The sequence below is a fragment of the Salmo salar genome, chromosome ssa15, assembly GCF_905237065.1.
Source record: "Salmo salar chromosome ssa15, Ssal_v3.1, whole genome shotgun sequence".
Lineage (NCBI taxonomy): Eukaryota > Metazoa > Chordata > Actinopteri > Salmoniformes > Salmonidae > Salmo > Salmo salar.
Window position 1 is genome coordinate 60,478,366 of NC_059456.1, and position 20,973 is coordinate 60,499,338.

The 20,973-nt window shown below is 42.3% G+C and overlaps 1 protein-coding gene across 2 annotated transcripts; it reads left to right on the forward strand.

The window, feature by feature from the left end:
- Positions 1 to 11,051: 11,051 nt before the first annotated feature.
- On the forward strand, positions 11,052 to 19,793 carry LOC106571877 (protein disulfide isomerase Creld1). Of its 2 annotated transcripts, XM_014145398.2 has the most exons (11): positions 11,052 to 11,237; positions 11,965 to 12,087; positions 12,293 to 12,375; positions 12,800 to 12,910; positions 17,032 to 17,123; positions 17,241 to 17,420; positions 17,543 to 17,638; positions 17,742 to 17,825; positions 17,940 to 18,035; positions 18,459 to 18,599; positions 18,708 to 19,793. In XM_014145398.2, the coding sequence occupies exons 2-11, from the start codon at positions 11,977 to 11,979 to the stop codon at positions 18,926 to 18,928; spliced, it is 1,215 nt and encodes a 404-aa protein (XP_014000873.1). In that variant the 5' UTR covers positions 11,052 to 11,237; positions 11,965 to 11,976; the 3' UTR covers positions 18,929 to 19,793. The 2 variants fall into 2 exon arrangements, with proteins under 2 accessions (XP_014000873.1, XP_045551860.1); XM_045695904.1 differs by having other exon boundaries at positions 11,052 to 12,087.
- Positions 19,794 to 20,973: the final 1,180 nt, after the last annotated feature.

Genomic DNA, 20,973 nt, shown 5'->3' on the forward strand with positions numbered 1-20,973 from the left:
GTAAATGTAAAAAAAATCACAGGTTACAGAAACTCACTGCATCATTCTCAATGTCAACAGCAGTAGTTGATTTAAAGTATGTGATATCTTTGCTCTTCGGGCACTAACTATACATCCAAAGTGTTGTTTTACCCAAGCCTCCACTTGCCACATGACTGTCAGAACCTTTCTGGAACATGTAACGATGTAGTTCTACTGAAGTGCGCAGCATCAACATGCCCTATCTTGAACCAGTACCTGTCCATCTCTAACTGGTTGGCAGTAGAACTGCCTGGGTATGCACAGTGCCATAAAGATGATATACAATGTCTGGGTATAGAGACCACACCTACATTGTAATGAGCTGAACTGGACCGGGATAGGTCAGCTCCAATGAGCTCATATGGACTGTGTACTGTAACCTAAGGTGTATATAAGAAATAGACACCTTAGTAAATTATTCTCTGGTCCAAGGACGACATGGTCTTAGTTTAAAATTTAAATTATTCAAGACTTTCTTTTCAGAATATTTCACTTTGCAATATGTAGTTATTATCAACTATCACACCCTGATCTGTTTCACCTATCTGTGTGCTTGTCTCCACCCCCCTTCAGGTGTCGCCCACCTTCCCCTGTGTATTTATACCTGTGTTCTCTGTTTGTTGCCAGTTTGTCTTGTTTGTCAAGTCAACCCTGCTCCCCGGTATTGTCTCGGGCAGAAGGTATGGCTATCCACCCAGGATCTGCCCCTCCAGGTGGAATCCCGCAAACTCTCCCCCCGGTTTATGGGCCCTTTACCCATCTCCAAGGTCAGTAGCCCCTCTGCTGTTCCTCTTCTGTTGCTCCGTACCCTTCTTAACTTAAGGATCGGCGTCCCTTCAAGAGGACAGTTGTAAATCATGCAGTGCGTTATGTCAAGATTGCAGATTTGAGAGAAACAACAAATGTCGGTACATATTAGTGTCTTATATCGTCTGAAAGCTTAAATTCTTGTTAATATAACTACACTGTCCAATTTACAGTAGCTATTACTGCAAAAAATGCCATGCTATTGTTTGAGCGCTCCTAACAACGAAACACTTTTTTTCACAGCAATTAGGTTTGATAAATTCACCTCTGAAGGTGAAATGTGTACTTAAATCAGAGCAAGATTCAGAATGTATCATCCAAAGGGTCCCAGAGATCACATGAAGTGTCGTTTTGTTAGATAAAATTATTTTTCATATCCTAAAACGGTCCATATTGCATGCACGATCGATTTTGTATTTCCATTCGTTCAATTTGCGACGAAAGGAATTTGTGAATCTCACCCTAAACGTTGTTTCAAACGAGTCAAATCACATTCGTATGTATTCCTCAGATCCTAGAAGGATCACTATATCATTAGGGGTGTAGTATATCCTATAGGATACCATATTTGGTCAGAACGACGCCTTCATGGCATGCCGATGACACGGGCAGTCATCTCTTGAACGACTATCTTTGTCAAATAAGCACCAATCAGGGTCAAACAAAGCTAGTTAGATAGCCAATAAGCTGGGCTTTACAGGAGTATCCAGAAATCATGTATATGTCGTAAAATGTAGCTACTAACCTTGTATGACAGCATGCCTTTTCAATTTGTACAAAATATATAAGAATATTCAGAGTTATGAAAACTGGTTGTTTAGCAAATGTTGAACTTATATGGCTACTAATACTTGGAAAGCTAAATCAAAGTCCAAGTATACAGATTTGACAATATTCTAACATAAAAATGTAATATGAATGCAAATGGCTCCTTCACGATTTTCCCAAATGTACCTGGGGACTTCAGTCTTGAAGTTCACTCATACTTCAAGTTATCCATCAAACGTTGCACACACACTGCTGCCATCATGTGGACACTATCGGAATTACAATCAGCGTGATGGCTAGAACTGTGCCCTTTCTCTTGTGTTTCAAAGACGGTGGTAGAAAAATACTTTTTTTCCCCTCCCTTTTCTTCTACCAGATCTATTGTTATTCTACTTCATTCAAAGTGTTTCCTTTCAAATGGTACCAGGAATATGCAAATCCTTGCTTCAGTTCCTGAGCTACAGGCAGTTAGATTTGGGTATGTCATTTGGGCCAAAAAAAATTAAAAGGAGGCTATCCCTAAACATCCCACCTTTCATGTGTCACTGTCACACCCTGATCTGTTTCACCTGTCTGTGTGCTTGTCTCCACCCCCCTCCAGGTGTCGCCCATCTTCCCCATTATCCCCCTGTGTATTTATACCTGTTCTGTTTGTCTGTTGCCTGTTTGCCAAGTCAACCAGCGTTTTTTTTGTTGTTGTAGGGGATCAGTTCCTGCTTTTCCCCAGTCGCTCTTTTCTCATGCTCCTGGTTTTGACCCTAGCCTGTCCTGACTCTGAGCCCTCCTGCCTGACCACTCTGCCTGCCCCTGAGCCGTCCGGTACCGTTGCCCCAACTCTGGTTTACTGACCTCTGCCTGTCTTGACCTGTCTATTGCCTGCCCCTGTTGGAATATTAAACCATTGTCAATTCGACGTGTCTGCATCTGGGTCTTACCTTCATTCCTGATAATCATCAAAGAGAAACTTCTGTATCAATGTGTTTTCTCCCCACTGGGCACAGATGTCAGTTCAATGCCTATTCCACGTTGGTTCAACATAATTTCATTGAAATGGTGTGGAAACAATGTTAATTCAACCAATGTGGGTCATCACACCTTATTAATTCAGATAGCATTTAATTCAATTAAAACGAGGATTTAAGCATTGATTTACTAAAAATACAGTGTCATACTTAGATCCTGCTACAGTTTTAAAGCCTGTTATTGTTTTATTATTAAACAACTGGTTTGTGAACCCCTTCAGACTGACAGTGAACCAGTATTATTCAAATATCCCCAATGACTCACATTGCATACTCAGTATGCCAACTGAAGCGTAGTCAGTACGTCCACTGGAGTCAACAGTAAACTGTATGCAAAGCATCTGGAACCTTATAGGGTGACTTCCCTTTCTGAAAGAAAAAATCAAGGGTAGGTAAGATTTACAGTAGATATGGGCTATCCTTAGGCAAACACATTTTTAAGGGGGGGGGAATGTTGTTCAATAAAAACAAAGTTTCAAATGGGGGGCCGTTTTGCTAAAATCCATTTTGATACTTTTGTAGTCATTAGTAATTAACCCCTAAAAGCTGAAGCCTAGGTAAATTATTTTACTCAAATCGAAACAAAATGACATTGCACATCTCACTATGATGAGGTCTTGATGTATAGACCCTCTTTTCATTTTTGAATTTTTTTCTATCCAAATGATTCTATACTTAAAAAAAAGATATCTTAAAGTAGTATAATTAACTGATCTTTAGGTTTCCTTTGTGTATATATAACGTTTATAGATGTAACTTCATTAGACTAAATGACAAAATATTACATCAATGTACCTCAATCGTTTTGTTTGGAGTGACTTAAGTTGACGAGACCGATACAAATTTTAGCTGAGCAAGACTAGTGGCATTCATGGAAAGTGTTTAAAAAATGGGGACAAAGTAAAGTGGTTTCTGTGAGAATTACAGGAGGGGAGTGCTTAACCCTGGGGGTCGTTTATCCCCAAGCCACCCTACCATAAGACAATTGTTCTACCCAGAGAAGTAAGTAATGTTTGCAATTATATGCAGTAAACAGAGGCAGATCAGTTGTCATTGAAGGTTTAAATGAACTGTATTCTGTGTTTAATGACTTTACCCTATGTACCATTGTGTGGACTTATTGCATACACTTTGAATGCTATTTTGTACATTAGTAAAAATGTGTATTCTCTTGTAAATGTCCTTGATGTTTATCCTTGCTTTCTACAGACTCTTTATGTGTACACTGTATTGGTAACAGAACAGATCTGAGAGAGCATGTGCCCTTGTTTCCCCTATGGGTATGACGCCTTTGTAAATCAGAACCACTGCACTGTCATGGTTTACTAAAAAAGCGAAATTGCATTGATCATGGAAATCTAACTGGCAACTCCATGCAGCACAATTGAGCCACCTTTTCAGGTAAACATGCCTCCCTCTGTCGTCCTCCTGACTGTCACACTCTCCATTCACTGTTATTTCCAGGAGATTGGATTGAAGTGCCACAGAGCATCCGCGGGACTAGCTAAATAACTTCAAATTTACAAGAAACAACAGGTGCACACAACAATGTGAAATTGTAATATGAATTAATTGCAGTGCAACAATAGGCCTATACACACATGTATTAGTTATTCCTGTGCGTGAGAAATGTATCTTAAGTACAGAAATGTACCATGTTACATTTTGTTGTATCCTACTTCAGCTTGCAGTTTATTAGCTTACCTTTAATTGATGACAAGGAAGAAATCACTGAGAAACACTGTGCCTTTGGAGGACTGCCAGTAAACGTCAGGATGTGACGAGTATATGATTTTTTTGGCCTCTAGATAAAGATGTGGGAATCCGTGTGATCAGTGCAACCAGCTCTTCAAGACAGACTTCGTTCAGAGCGCAGAAAAAGGAAGCGCAGACCTGGAGGCAGAAGCGCTCAGGGTGCTGTAGAGCCAATGGCTCGCCTACTCTTACTGCTGCAGCTAAGGTCCCCATCAGCAGGTACACTGGAGATGATACACGGTGCACGTCGTGTATTGACATTAGGCCTCTTAGGTTTTCTTAAATTGTTTATCGAGTGTGTTTCAAATAATTTCAATTCTAAAGATAATATCGCAAGTGTTGTAAATACTGATAAGGTATGGATAGCGATTGTATAGATATATTGTTATTTGTTTGTGTGCATGCTTGTGGCTTTCTTTACCACATGCAAATTCATGTTGGTTGTGTGTGGGGAGGGCACGTGCAAAAACCTAACCACACAGACAAGCTTTAGTTCACTTGCATGCACCATGCACAGTAATTTGTCTTATCTAGTCAGAGGCTGTCAGAAAGAACATCACAAAGAACCTTAACCTGCATTAACCAAATTTCTGATCTAGTCTTTATTTATCCTTTATTTAACTAGGCAGGTCAGTTAAGAACAAATTCTTATTTACAATGACATTGTAAATACTGCCAAACCAGGACAGCGCTGGGCCAATTGTGCACCACCCTATGGGACTCCCAATCACAGCCAGATGTGATTCAGCCTGGATTTGAACCAGGGACTGTAGTGACACCTCTAGCACTGAGTTGCAGTGCCTTAATCTGCTGCGCCACTCAGGAGCCCAGTCTGATGTATGTGCATTAAGTCACTGGTTAGAGGCTTGATCCGTTTGAGTGAACAGATTAATGTTTTTATTGACATGCTGTAGCTCAGTCTGTACTGTAGAACAGAGTTTACCAAACTCCATCCTGCCTGGTCTGTATGTTGTAGGAAATCAATCTCTCTGTGCTCTCTCCTTACACTGACTGCAGTGTAAAAGGTGAGACCATTCAAAGAAAGCATAATACATATAGCATTTATATGCCAAATTTAACTGAACAAAAATATAAATGCAACATGTAAAGTGTTGGTTTCATGAGCTGAAATACAAATTCCCAGAAATGTCCGTACGCACATTAAAGCTTATTTCTCAAATGAGTTTACATCCCTGTAAGTTTAGCATTTCTCCTTTGCCAAGATAATCCATCCACCTGACAGGTGTGGCATATCAAGAAGCTTATTAAATGGCATGATCATTACACAGGTGCACCTTGTGCTGGGGACAAAAGGCCACTTTAAAATGCTGACTGCAGGAATGTCCTATCGGGGTTGGGGGTGCTGAGGAGTATTTCTATCCGTAATAAAACCCTTTTGTGGGGAATGCATTCTTATTGGCTGGGCCTGGCTCCCCAGTGGTTAGATTAGGTCCTATTACATTTATTTCAATTGACTGAATTCCTTATATGAACTGTAACTTATCACAATTTCAAATATTTTACTGAGTTATCTCTCTCTCAGATGTTGCCCTTTATGCCATGAAAGGTCCTGTGAATGTTATGTGGTTGGAGCTTAGAGTGTTTCTGTGTTGCACCAACAGACACTACTGCAAACCCTGCCTGCAAGTCCAGGTCTTATTCACAATCAAAGGTAACCCGTACAGCTTCAAGCATTCAGCTGCAGCAAACTCTCTCTTTCGTCCTAGACACTGATTAGTCCAGTAAACCCTAGCCTTGATATATTGTGGGAGGCAACACGCCTGCCTAGGGAGACTACACTGTGATGCATTATTCTGCAGTCCTTAACCATAACACTACATCTAACAGGACTAACGTAAACTCCAACAGGACGTCACTGTGCCTGCGACTTTTGTGTGTCTGCTGTTCTCAGCACATGACATGGTGTTGCTGTTTCTGCAGTCCCAGATCAGCATGAGGACCAGGAAGTGTCTGCTGACCACAGTGACAAAGAGTACAACTCTAAGCAGAAGAAAGTGGGTGAAAGGAGTGCCCTAGGGATGCCACCCAGCCCAACAGGCAAGAAAAAATATTGTGCCAAAAGAGAGAACACACACTCATTCATTGGGGGAACCGTATACGGTCAAGTAAAATAAATGGTCTCAATGTGTTTGCTAACTTTATAACTGAATGTCTTTCAACCTTTTGACTATGTTTTGCACTTTCTCATGGTAAAGTACAATTCTTGCTCTGCTGTCTCTCCTACTGTATGTGTTCCAGAAGCTTCTGTAACATTTTGTTACAGCTACCCACGCATCATTGATTGCTGCAAGAAAGTGACATTTACATTGAGCCATTCAGCTCTGGGGGACCAGAACTATCCTGAAGTAAATTCCCTCTATCACCTGTCTTTGAACTGTTGTCTATTAAAAATATGATGGTTATTTGGGGGAACTTTAGAGTTGTTTAGTGGACAGGACATATAGCCCAATATGTAATAGTTTATGTTTGATTCGTGCAGATGTGGCTATCCTTATTGCTGGCGCCAGTACCCTATGGCAGTCCAGTCAAGGTCTATACATTATCTACCTCAGGGACCACCCCAATCCCCTCCTTACAGAACGCTAAGAATAATATACATCATACATTTATACCACAACTGTACTGTAGGCTATGCATTTTATTCATCAGATCATGCATTTTGATGACCACTCTCTCCCCCTCTTTCTGTCTCAAAGTTTGTTCCCCAAACCTAGATGGTGTTGTGAAAGAATGTGATGGTGAGTCACTATCATTTTAAATTGCAATCATTTTCATTAGTCTTCTGTTCTCTACACCCACACTGAGCCTGCTTTAGTTTTATGCCACCATTTAAACCCCTGATTGACTGACATCTGACTGATTCATGTCTCAGTGACCAGGCTCCAAGCTGTGATTGATGAGGAGAAAGGTGTGGCTGTGCTCCAATTAAACAGTTCTAACAAAACACTGACCAGTAGGATGAGGATGAGTCAGATGCACAACCACAAACACACCGGGTGGACGGTCACTCTCCACGGACATTGGGTAATGCCAACCGTGTCAAAAGTCGACTTACCCATTACCTTTAATAGTGTGTATAATAATATACTGCTCAAAAAAATAAAGGGAACACTTAAACAACACAATGTAACTCCAAGTCAATCACACTTCTGTGAAATCAAACTGTCCAATTAGGAAGCAACACTGATTGACAATACATTTCACATGCTGTTGTGCAAATGGAATAGACAACAGGTGGAAATTATAGGCAATTAGCAAGACACCCCCAATAAAGGAGTGGTTCTGCAGGTGGTGACCACAGACCACTTCTCAGTTCCTATGCTTCTTGGCTGATGTTTTGGTCACTTTTGAATGCTGGCGGTGCTTTCACTCTAGTGGTCGCATGAGACGGAGTCTACAACCCACACAAGTGGCTCAGGTAGTGCAGCTCATCGAGGATGGCACATCAATGCGAGCTGTGGCAAGAAGGTTTGCTGTGTCTGTCAGCGTAGTGTCCAGAGCATGGAGGCACTACCAGGAGACAGGCCAGTACATCAGGAGACGTGGAGGAGGCCGTAGGAGGGCAACAACCCAGCAGCAGGACCGCTACCTCCGCCTGTGTGCAAGGAGGAGCAGGAGGAGCACTGCCAGAGCCCTGCAAAATGACCTCCAGCAGGCCACAAATGTGCATGTGTCTGCTCAAACGGTCAGAAACAGACTCCATTAGGGTGGTATGAGGGCCCGATGTCCACAGGTGGGGGTTGTGCTTACAGCCCAACACCGTGCAGGACGTTTGGCATTTGCCAGAGAACACCAAGATTGGCAAATTCGCCACTGGCGCCCTGTGCTCTTCACAGATGAAAGCAGGTTCACACTGAGCACATGTGACAGACGTGAGAGTCTGGAGACGCCATGGAGAACGTTCTGCTGCCTGCAACATCCTCCAGCATGACCGGTTTGGCGGTGGGTCAGTCATGGTGTGGGGTGGCATTTCTTTGGGTGGCCACACAGCCCTCCATGTGCTCGACAGAGGTAGCCTGACTGCCATTAGGTACCGAGATGAGATCCTCAGACCCCTTGTGAGACCATATGCTTGTGCGGTTGGCCCTGGGTTCCTCCTAATGCAAGACAATGCTAGACCTCATGTGGCTGGAGTGTGTCAGCAGTTCCTGCAAGAGGAAGGCATTGATGCTATGGACTGGCCCGCCCGTTCCCCAGACCTGAATCCAATTGAGCACATCTGGGACATCATGTCTCACTCCATCCACCAACGCCATGTTGCACCACAGACTGTCCAGGAGTTGGCAGATGCTTTAGTCCAGGTCTGGGAGGAGATCCCTCAGGAGACCATCCACCACCTCATCAGGAGCATGCCCAGGCGTTGTAGGGAGGTCATACAGGCACATGGAGGCCACACACACTACTGAGCCTCATTTTGACTTGTTTTAAGGACATTACATCAAAGTTGGATCAGCCTGTAGTGTGGTTTTCCACTTTAATTTTGAGTGTGACTCCAAATCCAGACCTCCATGGGTTGATAAATTGTATTTCCATTGATTTATTTTTGTGTGATTTTGTTGTCAGCACATTCAACTATGTAAAGAAAAAAGTATTTAATAAGATTATTTCATTCATTCAGATCTAGGATGTGTTATTTTAGTGTTCCCTTTATTTTTTTGAGCAGTATATTATTAGCTATCTCTGAAGTTATGTAATCACATGTACTGAAATGAATATAATACTACTAGCCTGGAATTCAAGCCTGAGATTTTTATTTTGAGTGTGTGAGGCAAATTTCTCAGATTGGCACTGAGGCTAGGTCAGCACACACATCTCATCGTAATGCCATAATTACGATGTGTGTCTGTCCACAGGATACCTGTGGAGATGGTTGAAAGACGATGACATAGGAGGTAATGATTTGCCCCTTCTATTCATGGACTCTAATATGAGTCCAATTAAACACTTTCTTCATGTTTTGGACATTCTGGGGACTATCTGCAGGGCCGTGCTGGCGAACACTTCACCCTGTGGCAGTTTGAGTCTCTGCCACCCCCCCCCCCAGCCTCCTGGTGGCGGCCGCCCCCTGCCTGAGCTCTACAGGGGGCTGCCGCTCTTCAGCCTCCCCTCCCAGAGCCTGGGCTTCCTGACTGAACTGGCTTTGGGGCAGCCTCATGGGCACTGGCAGGGGCCTCAGGGCAGCCTCACGGGTACTTGCTGGGGGGCTGAGAGGGTTTGCGGGGGGTTCAGCAGTGTTACGGCTTGCAGGGCTGCCACAGGACAGTGTTGGTGCAGGTGGAGGACCCTGGGAGTCTGTGCCTCTGGAGCCATGTCTCAGTACCCCACCGTCTAGTCTTGACACCAAGACCAGCAGGATAGACTGGGTCTGAGAGGACATGAGAGGCTAGGAAGGACCCAGGGGCTTTTGCTACAGGACGGTAACTGTGGCACTTATACAGTATACTATAATCAGATACTGGACATAAGGACTTGCGGACATGGTGGCTTGTTGAAACTGTATCTCATCATGCACTTGTAGAGCTACTGTCCAAAGTTGAGTATGACTTGTAAATATTGTGATTGACTTTTGTGCTCCTGAAACACTACTGTCAACCCCAGCTTGGTGCTCATCCATGAACTGTAAATGTGTGACATTGTTGTACTCAACCATTATCTTCATTTCTAAATGTTATATGGTTGATTTGTAAAGTTTTTTATTTTACTAAGTTATTTGTTAAGTTGTTGAACGCCAGTGTTGGGGAGTAGTGAACTACATATAGTTCAACTACTATTTAAACAACATTTTGTCATAGCTTGGTAGTAGTTTAACTAAATCTAAATCTTGGTAGTGTTTTCAGTAGTTTATTACTTTCTTATTAGCTAATTACTTGCTCAAATAATATGGGTGAAGTAGGCAAGAATTTCCTCACTTGAAATGTGTTTAATAGGCTAAATGACACTTTCTGTTAACATCTGACTCCAGAGCGATTTGTTCTTGCAATATTTAGTCTGACATTTCAGATTTAGATAGGATCATTTTTCACGAAGTAGCTAGGATTTAGTGAACCACTTTTTCAAAATAACTTAACTAAAGCTAATAATTTGTTTTATTAAAGGTAGCTATAGTGTAGCTTAACTTCTTCCAGTGTGAAGTAATTGGTAGTTTGGTAAACTATGATTTCAGAGGAGCTTCCCCAACACTGTTAAATTCTATTTTATACATTTGTGCATTACTGTGACTGGGTGATCCATAATCAGTCATTGGTCTACAGTGGTTGTGACTAAATTAAGCACAACTACGGACGGAAGTAACTTTTCGTAGCAGGTTAGGAAATCATTTTAGCTAAGCCTATTCTTAAACTTAACCTAATTATCCTAACCTGCTACATTAATTATCCTAACCTGCTGCATAAGTTTTCCTAACCTGTTACGAACAAGTTACTTCCGGCCGTAGCTGTGTATCACCTAGTCAATACCGTCTACAGTGGTTTGATTCATGTTCGTGTATTTGTAAAAAAGAAAATAAGTGTGAGTGATTTTGTTGTCTTCTAAATAGTCTCAGGATAAACGATCCATTCATGTCGTTTAGGATCAAGGCACGCCCTTCTTGGTACTCGGCGAGTCATGATTGGTTTAGACTGAGGTCCCAGTGTGATTGGGCGGTATCCTGCCAGCTGCGTCTCAACCAAAAAGAGGCAGTAAAATGCTCCCAGAACCCCTGCATCAGCACCGGTCAGGAAACTACCGTAGATCATAACATGGCTGGTCAATGAATGGCATGGTTGAAGAACTAAACCGGTGAACGACCGTGTAGTTGCATTACTGTGCTGAGGACGCTCCCAGTCTATTGCCTGCAAACTGCTGGTAGGATTCAGCGCAGCATCATTCTTCAGAAGCAGAAAATCTTTGTTGAAGCTAGGTGGCTAACATTAGCTATCCAGCTAGCTAAAAACCCCTTAAAAAGTGCATTAGTTAGCAGCTAGCTAGTTAGCATAGTACATTTTCTATCCTGCAATGTACAGTAGGCAGCATCTCATATTACTTGCACTGATCTGATGGGATTGAGGGTTATCAGATGTGACTGCGAACGGGACCTTGGCTAACGTTAACTAGCTAGAATGATGATGATCCTCTGGACCACAGCCTAGATGGCTCAGTCAGGACAACAACGTTAGTGAGCTCCGTACCTAGCTAAGAATTTAACTAGCTAGCTATGTTTTTGCTAAGCAGCAGAAGCGATGTAAAATAATCATCATTAATTAGGCTTATCCTTATTAACAGGATCCATCTAGATTTGGATTTGGCAATACATAGCTATGATTAGAGATAAAGATACAGGAAGTGGCACTGCATTGTTTACTAAAAAAGTATATAACTCATCCTCCTTTCTTTTCACACACTTTATTTAATCCTGCTGCCCGTCATTGTACACAGCAGTTCTCAAAGTATGATAAATGACTAGGTTGATTGAAAGACACAGTAACAAATCGTGACATAACCACTGTGATGAAGAAATATCGGACTGTGTATCAGTAGTTAGGGTCAACTACTTTGTACTGAATCTCCTCTGTCCTCCGTGGCTGAGTGGTAGGTAGTCCAAGCCATGTTGTGGCCCCTGCTCCCTGCCCTGGTGCTCTTTTCTGTGTTGTCTGTGGTTCAAGTACAGACTGCACCATGCCAGACCTGCCGCAAGCTCACTGACAGCTTCATCAAGGTAGAAGTTGTCTGTCTGTATGTCTCTGTCTGTATGTCTCTCTCTTCCTGTACTCCCTCTTTGTTAGTTTGTCGGTCATATTGTGCGTTTTTTGTATCTGTTGGTATCTCTTTTGCTTATTACTCATGTCTCTGTCAGTAGCTGCTATTTTACTCTCCTTGTTGTTATGTTTTTGTCTTCACCTGATGGTCTTTGTTTTTCCCAGGGACTGGATAAAACATCCAATAAGAATTTTGGGGGTGGCAACACTGCTTGGGAGGAGGAAAATCTGGCTAAATATGCTCGCAGGTACTATTGGCCCCACTATGCCTATGTTTCTAGAGTCTCTACAAATAAGCAGTCTTTAGGACCTACAGTCTAACATCTGTTTTTACGCAGAGGCAAGTCCACTAGGCCTACTAATCTCTGACAAGCCTAACCATGTAGTTGAAGGGACAATGCACCATTATTGTCGCTATAAAGGCTTGAATTTGATGCCTCTGATCTGAATCTGTTGTCCTTCTGATTAAGCCAAGGCAGACAAGACAAGAGCTTAGTACCCCCTATGTTCTTACACAGTATGATAGCCTCTCAAAATTTTGTGTGTGTGTGAGTGAGATACTCCTTGAGTGCATAATGGAGGATATAAGGGTCTAGTATTTGTTTTACCTGTGCTATGTCCGCTAGTGAAGTGTACTATATTACTCACCCCCCCCCCCATCCTCGTTCTCAGTGAAACCAGGTTGCTGGAGATAGTGGAGGCAGCGTGTGAGAAATCTGACTTTGACTGTAACAAACTGCTGGAGCAGATAGAGGACCAAGTGGAGACATGGTGGTTCCACCGGTATGTATGCCACAGCGTGTCTGTTTTGTATCTGACTGTAAATGCGTTAAATGCAGTACCAGTCACACTTAATCATTCAAGGGTTTTTCTTTAATTTTACTATTCTACATTGTAGAATAATAGTGAAGACATCAACTATGAAATAACACATGGAATCATGTAGTAACCAAAAGAGTGTTAACCTCTCTAGGGGAGGTGGGACGAAATCGTCCCACACTATTCAACAGCCAGTGACAAATCAGAGCGCCAAATTTAAAACCACAAAATGTCATAATTCAAAGTTCTCAAACATAGGACTATTTTACACTGTTTTATAGATACACTTCTCCTGAATCGAACCACGTTGTCCGATTTCCAAAAGGCTTTACAGCGAAAACAAAACATTAGATTGTTAGGAGAGTACATAGACACAAAAAACCACACAGCCATTTCCAAGCAACTAGCATGCATCACAAATACCCAAAACACAGCTAAATGCAGCACTAACCTTCATCAGATGACACTCCTAGGACATTATGTTATACAATACATGCATGTTTTGTTCAATCAAGTTCATATTTATATCAAAAACCAGCTTTTTACATTAGCATGTGATGTTCAGAACTAGCATACCCACCGAAAACTTCCGGTGAATTTACTAAATTACTCACGATAAACGTTGACAAAATACATAACAATTATTTTAAGAATTATAGATACATAACTCCTTTATGCAATCGCTATGTCTGTTTTAAAATAGCTTTTCGGCGAAAGCACATTTTGCATTATTCTGAGTACATAGCTCGGCCATCACGGCTAGCTAATTTGACACCCACCAAGTTTGGTACAACCTAAACTCAGAATTACTATTAGAAAAATTGGATTACCTTTGCTGTTCTTCGTCAGAATGCACTCCCAGGACTTCTACTTCAACAACAAATGTTGTTTTGGTTCCAAATAATCCATAGTTATATTCAAATAGCTCCGTTTTGTTTGTGTGTTCAGGTCACTATCCGAAGGGTGACGCACGAGCGCATTTCGTGACAAAAAATGTCTAAATATTCCATTACCGTACTTAGAAGCATGTCAAACGCTGTTTAAAATCAATTTTTATGAGATTTTTCTCGTAAAATAGCGATAATATTCCAACCGAGCAATGTTGTATTCATTCAAAGGCTGAAAGAAAAAAATGGAGGAGTCTCGTGAATGCACATCTGTGTCACTGTCCCCAGGCTGACCACTAACAAATTCTGCTGCTGTTCTTTGCCCAGAGACAGCAGACACCCCATTCCACTTTCTGGCGGCCTTAGAAAATGCCACGTTACAGCACAGATGCTGTATTTTCGATAGAGATGCAACAGAAGGACAACAAATTGTCAGACAGGGCACTTCCTGTATGGAATCTTCTCAGGTTTTGGCCTGCCATATGAGTTCTGTTATACTCAGACACCATTCAAACAGTTTTAGAAACTTTAGTGTTTTCTATCCAAATCTACTAATTATATGCATATTCTAGTTTCTGGGCAGGAGTAGTAACCAGATTAAATCGGGTACGTTTTTTTATCCGACCGTGAAAATACTGCCCCCTATCCCAAAGAAGTTAAACAAATCAAAATATATTTTAGATTCTTCAAAGTAGCCACCCTTTACCTTGATGACCGCTTTGCACACTCTTGGCATTCTCTCAACCAGCTTCACTTGGAATGCTTTTCCAACAGTCTTGAAGGAGTTCCAACATATGCTGAGTACTTGTTGGCTGCTTTTCCTTCACTCTGCAGTCCTACTCATCCCAAACCATCTCAATTGGGTTGAGGTCAGGTGATTGCAGAGGCCAGGTCATCTGATGCAGTATTTATATCACTCTGCTTCTTGGTCAAATAGCCCTTACACAGCCTGGAGGTGTGTTGGGTCATTGTCCTGTTGAAAAACAAATGATAGTCCCAATAAATGCAAACCAGATGGGATGGTGTATCGCTGTACAATGATTCACAGTCTCCTCTGAACAGTTGATGCTGAGATGTGTCTGTTACTTGAACTCTGTGAAGCATTTATTTGGGCTGCAATCTGAGATGCAGTTAACTCTAATGAACTTATCCTCTGCTGCAGAGGATAACTCCGTGTCTTCCTTTCCTGTGGCGGTCCTCATGAGAGACAGTTTCATCACAGCGATTGATGGTTTTTGCAACTTCACTTGAAGAAACCTTTCAAAGTTCTTGAAATTTTCCATATTGACAGACCTTCATGTCTTAAAGTAATGATGGACTGTCGTTTCTCTTTGCTTATTTGAGCTGTTCTTGCCATAATATGGACTTGGTCTTTTACCAAATAGGGCTATCTTCTGTATACCACCCCTACTGATTGGCTCAAACGCATTAAGAGGGAAAGAAATTCCACAAATTAACTTTTAACAGGGCAAACCTGTTATTTGAAATGCATGAAGCTGGTTGAGAGAATGCCAAGAGTGTGCAAATCTGTCATCAAGGTAAAGGGTGGCTACTTTGAAGAATCTCAATTTTGATTTGTTTAACACTTTTTTTTGGATACTTCATAGTTTTTAAATGTCTTCACTATTATTCTACAATGTAGTAATTTTTACTATTTATGAAAAACCCTTGAGTGAGTGTGTCCAAACTTTTGACTGGTACTGTACATACACTCCCCTCCATATGCATTTGGACAGTGAAGGAACATTGTTATTTGGCTCTATACTCCAGTTTCTTTTTATTTGAGATCAAATAATTTCACCTTTTATTTGAGGGCATTTTCATATCTGTTTTATAAATCAAAGCACTTTATGTATCTAGTCCCCACATTTGGACAAATTCACTTATGGCGTATTAAAGTAGTTAAAAGTTTAGGATTTGGTCCCATATTCCTTGCACTCAAAGACTATAACAAGCTTGTTGGATGGAGTTGCAGTTTGTTTTGGTTGTTTCGGATTATATTTAGCCTAATAGGAACTGAATGGTGAACAATACATCTATTGTGTCATTTTGGAGTCACTTTTATTGTTGTTTTTATTTTTACTTCTACATTCATGTGGATGCTACCATGATTATGGATAATCATAAATGAATTGTGAAAATGATGAGTGAGAAAGTTAGATGCTCAAAGATCATACCCCCTCAAAATGCTAACCTTCCGTTATTGGTAATAGTGAGAAGTTAGCATGTTTCTCACATCATTATTCAGGATTTTTCTTAGTCTTGGCATTATCATGATTAGTTTAGAAGTGTTCAGAAACATTTTATTTACTCACTTAGAAAGAAATTACTCCAGTTATTTACCATTCAGTTCCTATTGGGCAAAACAACCCATAACACAACCAAAACAAACTTCAAATGCATCCAACAAGTTTGTTATCACAAACTTGATGTAGTCATTGTGTGCTATGAATATGGGACCAAATACTAAACTTTTGACTACTTTAATACAATATAAGAGAATTTGTCCAAATACGTATGACTAAATACACAAAGTGCTATCATGTCTAAATGGTAAAACAGATATGTATTAAAATATCTTCAATTAAAGGGTGACATCTGTAATGTCATCTCATGAAACATTTGATCTCAAATCCAAAATGCTGGTGTATAGTCAGATTTTAAATTGTAGCTTCACTGTCCAAATATCTATGGAGGAGAGTGTATACAGTGCCGTGAAAAAGTATTGCAAAGACCCAAACGGCGTTTCATGCTTTCTACTTTTGAATGCAAGAGTGGGCCAAAATTCCTCCACAGCGATTTGAGAGACTGATCGACAGCTACATGAAGCATTTGTTTGCAGTCATTGCAGCTAAAGGTAACAAAACCAGTTATTGCGTGTAAGTGGGCAATTACTTTTTCACACAGGGGAATTGGGTGTTGCATAACTTTGTTCATTAAATAAATCAAATAAGTATCACTTTTTTTTGTTATTTGTAAACTCCGGTTCCCTTTATCTAATAATAGGTTTTGGTTGAAGATTTGATATTATCAAAAATATGCAAAAATAGAGAAAATCAGAAACGGGGCAAATACTTTTTCACAGCACTGTAACTGTTCTGTGTCAATGTACGTACACACTTAAGCAGTATGTTATTTGTGTGTGTGCTTGTCCTTCCTCTCATCACTGATCTTGTCACTGTCTCTCTGTGTGTGTAGGCAGCAAGAGGCTCCAGACCTATTTGAGTGGTTGTGTATAGAAGAGCTCCCGCTCTGCTGTCCCCCGGGACGTTTTGGACCAGACTGCAAAGGTACTGAACACACACACACACACACACACACACACACACACACACACACACACACACACACACACACACACACACACAGTCACTGTATTAACCATGTGTGTTGTTGTTGTGCTGCAGAGTGTCTGTCTGGTCCTGGAGGGGTGTGTGGTGGTCTGGGCCGCTGTGAGGGAGAGGGCACGCGTCTGGGAGATGGAGAGTGCGTGTGTGACCCGGGGTACTTCGGTCAGCTGTGTCAGAGCTGTGCAGACGGCTATTACAGAGAGAAGAGCTCCAATCACAGCACACCAGCCTGCGCAGGTACCCATTCAGAAACAGTTTGCCTGTCTGATCATCAACCAGACAGCCTGGCTTATATATTATCAAGCAATCTCATGTAGAACGCTCACAAACCAATCATTTCTCCTCTGTGATGTCTGTAGCATGCTACCACTCTTGTAAAAAGTGCTCAGGGCCAGAGAACTACAAATGTCTGGAATGCAAACCTGGGTGGCTCTTCCATGACAACAAGTGTGTTGGTGAGTATTTGGCTTCTGTGTGTGTTTTTGTTAAAGCGTAATGTCGTCCGTTGGTTTTCGTACTGTGCCTGTGTTTAACTCCTGCTGTGTGTGTTGTTTCCAGACACTGATGAGTGTGGCACAGAGCTGGCTCGATGTTCCTCCAACACCTATTGCCACAACACAGATGGATCGTACGAGTGCAGAGGTACTGTTGGCTCTCCCTCTACTATCTGGTAGTAACAGAGTAATGACTAATCCTGTTTGTTGTTGGTAGACCTGTGTGCTGACCCAGTTCTCTGTCCTCTCTTCTCTGTGCCAGGCTGTGACCAGGCATGTGTGGGCTGCATGGGCAGTGGTCCAGCCCGCTGTAAGAAATGTGCTCGGGGATACAAGCTCAGAGGAGCCAAATGTCTCGGTGAGGGAACCCGGCAGTGTCTTCATTTACTGTCTGTCTGTGTGGCTCCCTTTACTATATGATTCGGCTCAGGTGCGCAACCTTCACTGGGGACGGGGTGGACATGTCCCCCCACATTCTGAAATTGCATTTTTGTCCCAGTTTTATCATTGGAATGTGATACAAAACGAGGCAACGGAGTGCTTTAGGAACATGCGGATGCCTCCGAGTGGTCGGGTAGGCTGTTTGGAGTGTTTATCCGACTGAATAAAATAAATAAAACAATTATGTCCCCCTCCCCCACTTCTAAAACCAAAGTTGCGTCCCTGATTCAGCCAATCAGATTAACCTTTTATTAAAGCAGTCTGACTTTCTCACCTATTTGTATTATACACTCTTGTCATGGGGGTCACTCTGTCCAGCTTTTCTTTCTCTCCCTCCTAGATGTGGATGAGTGTAGTGAGCGGGCGATAGCATGTCCAGGGCTGAATGAGGCGTGTTTCAATGACGAGGGGTCCTTCCGCTGTGAATGTGCTGACGGCTTCATTCGTAGAGACAGCATCTGTGTGGAGAACCAGCCGCTGAGTAAGTGACACACACATACACAAACACGTGATAGCTATGTCTGCATGACCTCCACCCCACAGCATTACAAACATGATATTTCTCTCTTCCTTGCGATCGCTCCATCAGGTGGTCCAGAGAAGGGTCTGTTTGATGACATGACTGATGACGAGGTCCTGGTCCTGCAGCAGATGTTCTTTGGCGTGGTCATCTGTGCCCTAGCAACGCTCGCCGCCAAGGGCGACATGGTCTTTACCGCCATCTTCATCGGGGGCGTGGCCGCCATGGCCGGATACTGGCTGTCAGAGAAGGGCGACCGCATGCTGGACGGCTTCCTAAAGGGACGCTAGCCTATCAGGAGCTAGGGATACAGGAAAGAACTCTTGAATGCAAGCCAATGAGGGCGACAAAGACTGAGGGGTGGGACGGCTACAGGAATGCTAGCCAATCAGGGATGTACTATACTACTTTGGCTTGGGATGATTGTGGGTCTTCTGAATTGTGAATCTTTAAGATGATAGAGGGAGATGAATAAGAGACCTTGGAGCTTAGTCAAATTAGAGCTCAATGGAGGAATGAATATAGAAGACCGGGTACTACTTGATCCAAGAACACTGAAAAGACACTAAGGACACTGGACTGTCTTTCTGCACTGATATGGGAGACCAAAACCCAAGCCTCTTGCCTCAACTCATGGGGTAGAAAAGGGAGGGAGTGCAGGTCGGATAAGACCACTACTGATTGTTACCAAGTTATTATGCATTTGTATCTTCTACTGGGCAAAAATATTGCTCCAAAATGATGTCTGTCCATTTCCACACATCCTAACCCAAACTTCTTAGCTACCCCTTTTCCCTCATCAGTATTCTACTGTTCATCATTTCACCTTATACTGAGGAACAGAGGTGTTTCCCTGGTAATGGAAGGTGATATGGGATGGTCAGTGGGGTGTTGAAGCACTAAAGACTGCTGCTATAGTGGACATGGGATACGTTTAGGAAAGGACAGATGTGTCCTGTTGCACCAGTGAAATTATGTCCAATGTTATAACACTATTTATAATCGCGTCCCTAGTATGACTGTTTTTGCACAAACTTATTCTTACTGTATGAATGCATGAGAAAGGTGATACTGTATGTATTTATTATCCTGATAGGCATGAAAGACTGAACTTTATAGAGCTGCTTGTTTCCCCCTTAAACTGTTCAACCAGGATACAAGGATCATCACTTCTGTGTCACCACCCCAAACCCTACTGCCTGAGCAGTGTGCATGAGAAAGCAAGAGAGTAAAAGGCAGCAGTCCTAGTGAAGATGTCACCCATTTTATTGGTTTGCAATAATTCATTTCTGAACATCTTTTTTTGCATCTGTTTGATATGTGTGTGTGATGAGCACCAAGTAAAATGGGGTACTGTATAGTCATGGCCAAAAGTTTGGGGAATGACACAAATATTATTTTTCACAAAGTCTGCTGCCTCAGTTTGTATGATGGCAATTTGCATATACTCCAGAATGTTATGAAGAGTGATCAGATGAATTGCAATTAATTGCAAAGTCCCTCTTTGCCATGCAAATGAACTGAATCCCAAAAAAACATTTCCACTGCATTTCAGCCCTGCCACAAAAGGACCAGCTGACATCATGTCAGTGATCCTCTTGTTAACACAGGTGTGAGTGTTGACAAGGCTGGAGATCACTCTGTCATGCTGATTGAGTTCGAATAACAGACTGGAAGCTTCAAAAGGAGGGTGGTGCTTGGAATCATTGTTCTTCCTCTGTCAACCATGGTTACCTGCAAGGAAACACATGCCGTCATCATTGCTTTGCACAAAAAGGGCTTCACAGGCAAGGATATTGCTGCCAGTAAGATTGCACCTAAATCAACCATTTATCGATCATCAAGAACTTCAAGGAGAGCGGTTCAATTGTTGTGAAGAAGGCTTCAGGGCGCCCAAGAAAGTCCAGCAAGCGCCAGGACCATCTCCTAAAGTTGATTTAGCTGCGGAATTGGGGCACCACCAGTACAGAGCTTGCTCAGGAATGGCAGCAGGCAGGTGTGAGTGCATCTGCACGCACAGTGAGGCGAAGACTTTTGGAGGATGGCCTGGTGTGAAGAAGGGCAGCAAAGAAGCCACTTCTCTTCAGGAAAAACATCAGGGACAGACTGATATTCTGCAAAAGGTACAGGGATCGGACTGCTGAGGACTCGGTTAAAGTCATTTTCTCTGATGAATCCCCTTTCCGATTGTTTAGGGCATTCGGAAAAAAGCTTGTCCGGAGAAGACAAGGTGAGCGCTACCATCAGTCCTGTGTCATGCCAACAGTAAAGCATCCTGAGACCATGTGTGGGGTTGCTTCTCAGCCAAGGGAGTGGGCTCACTCACAATTTTGCC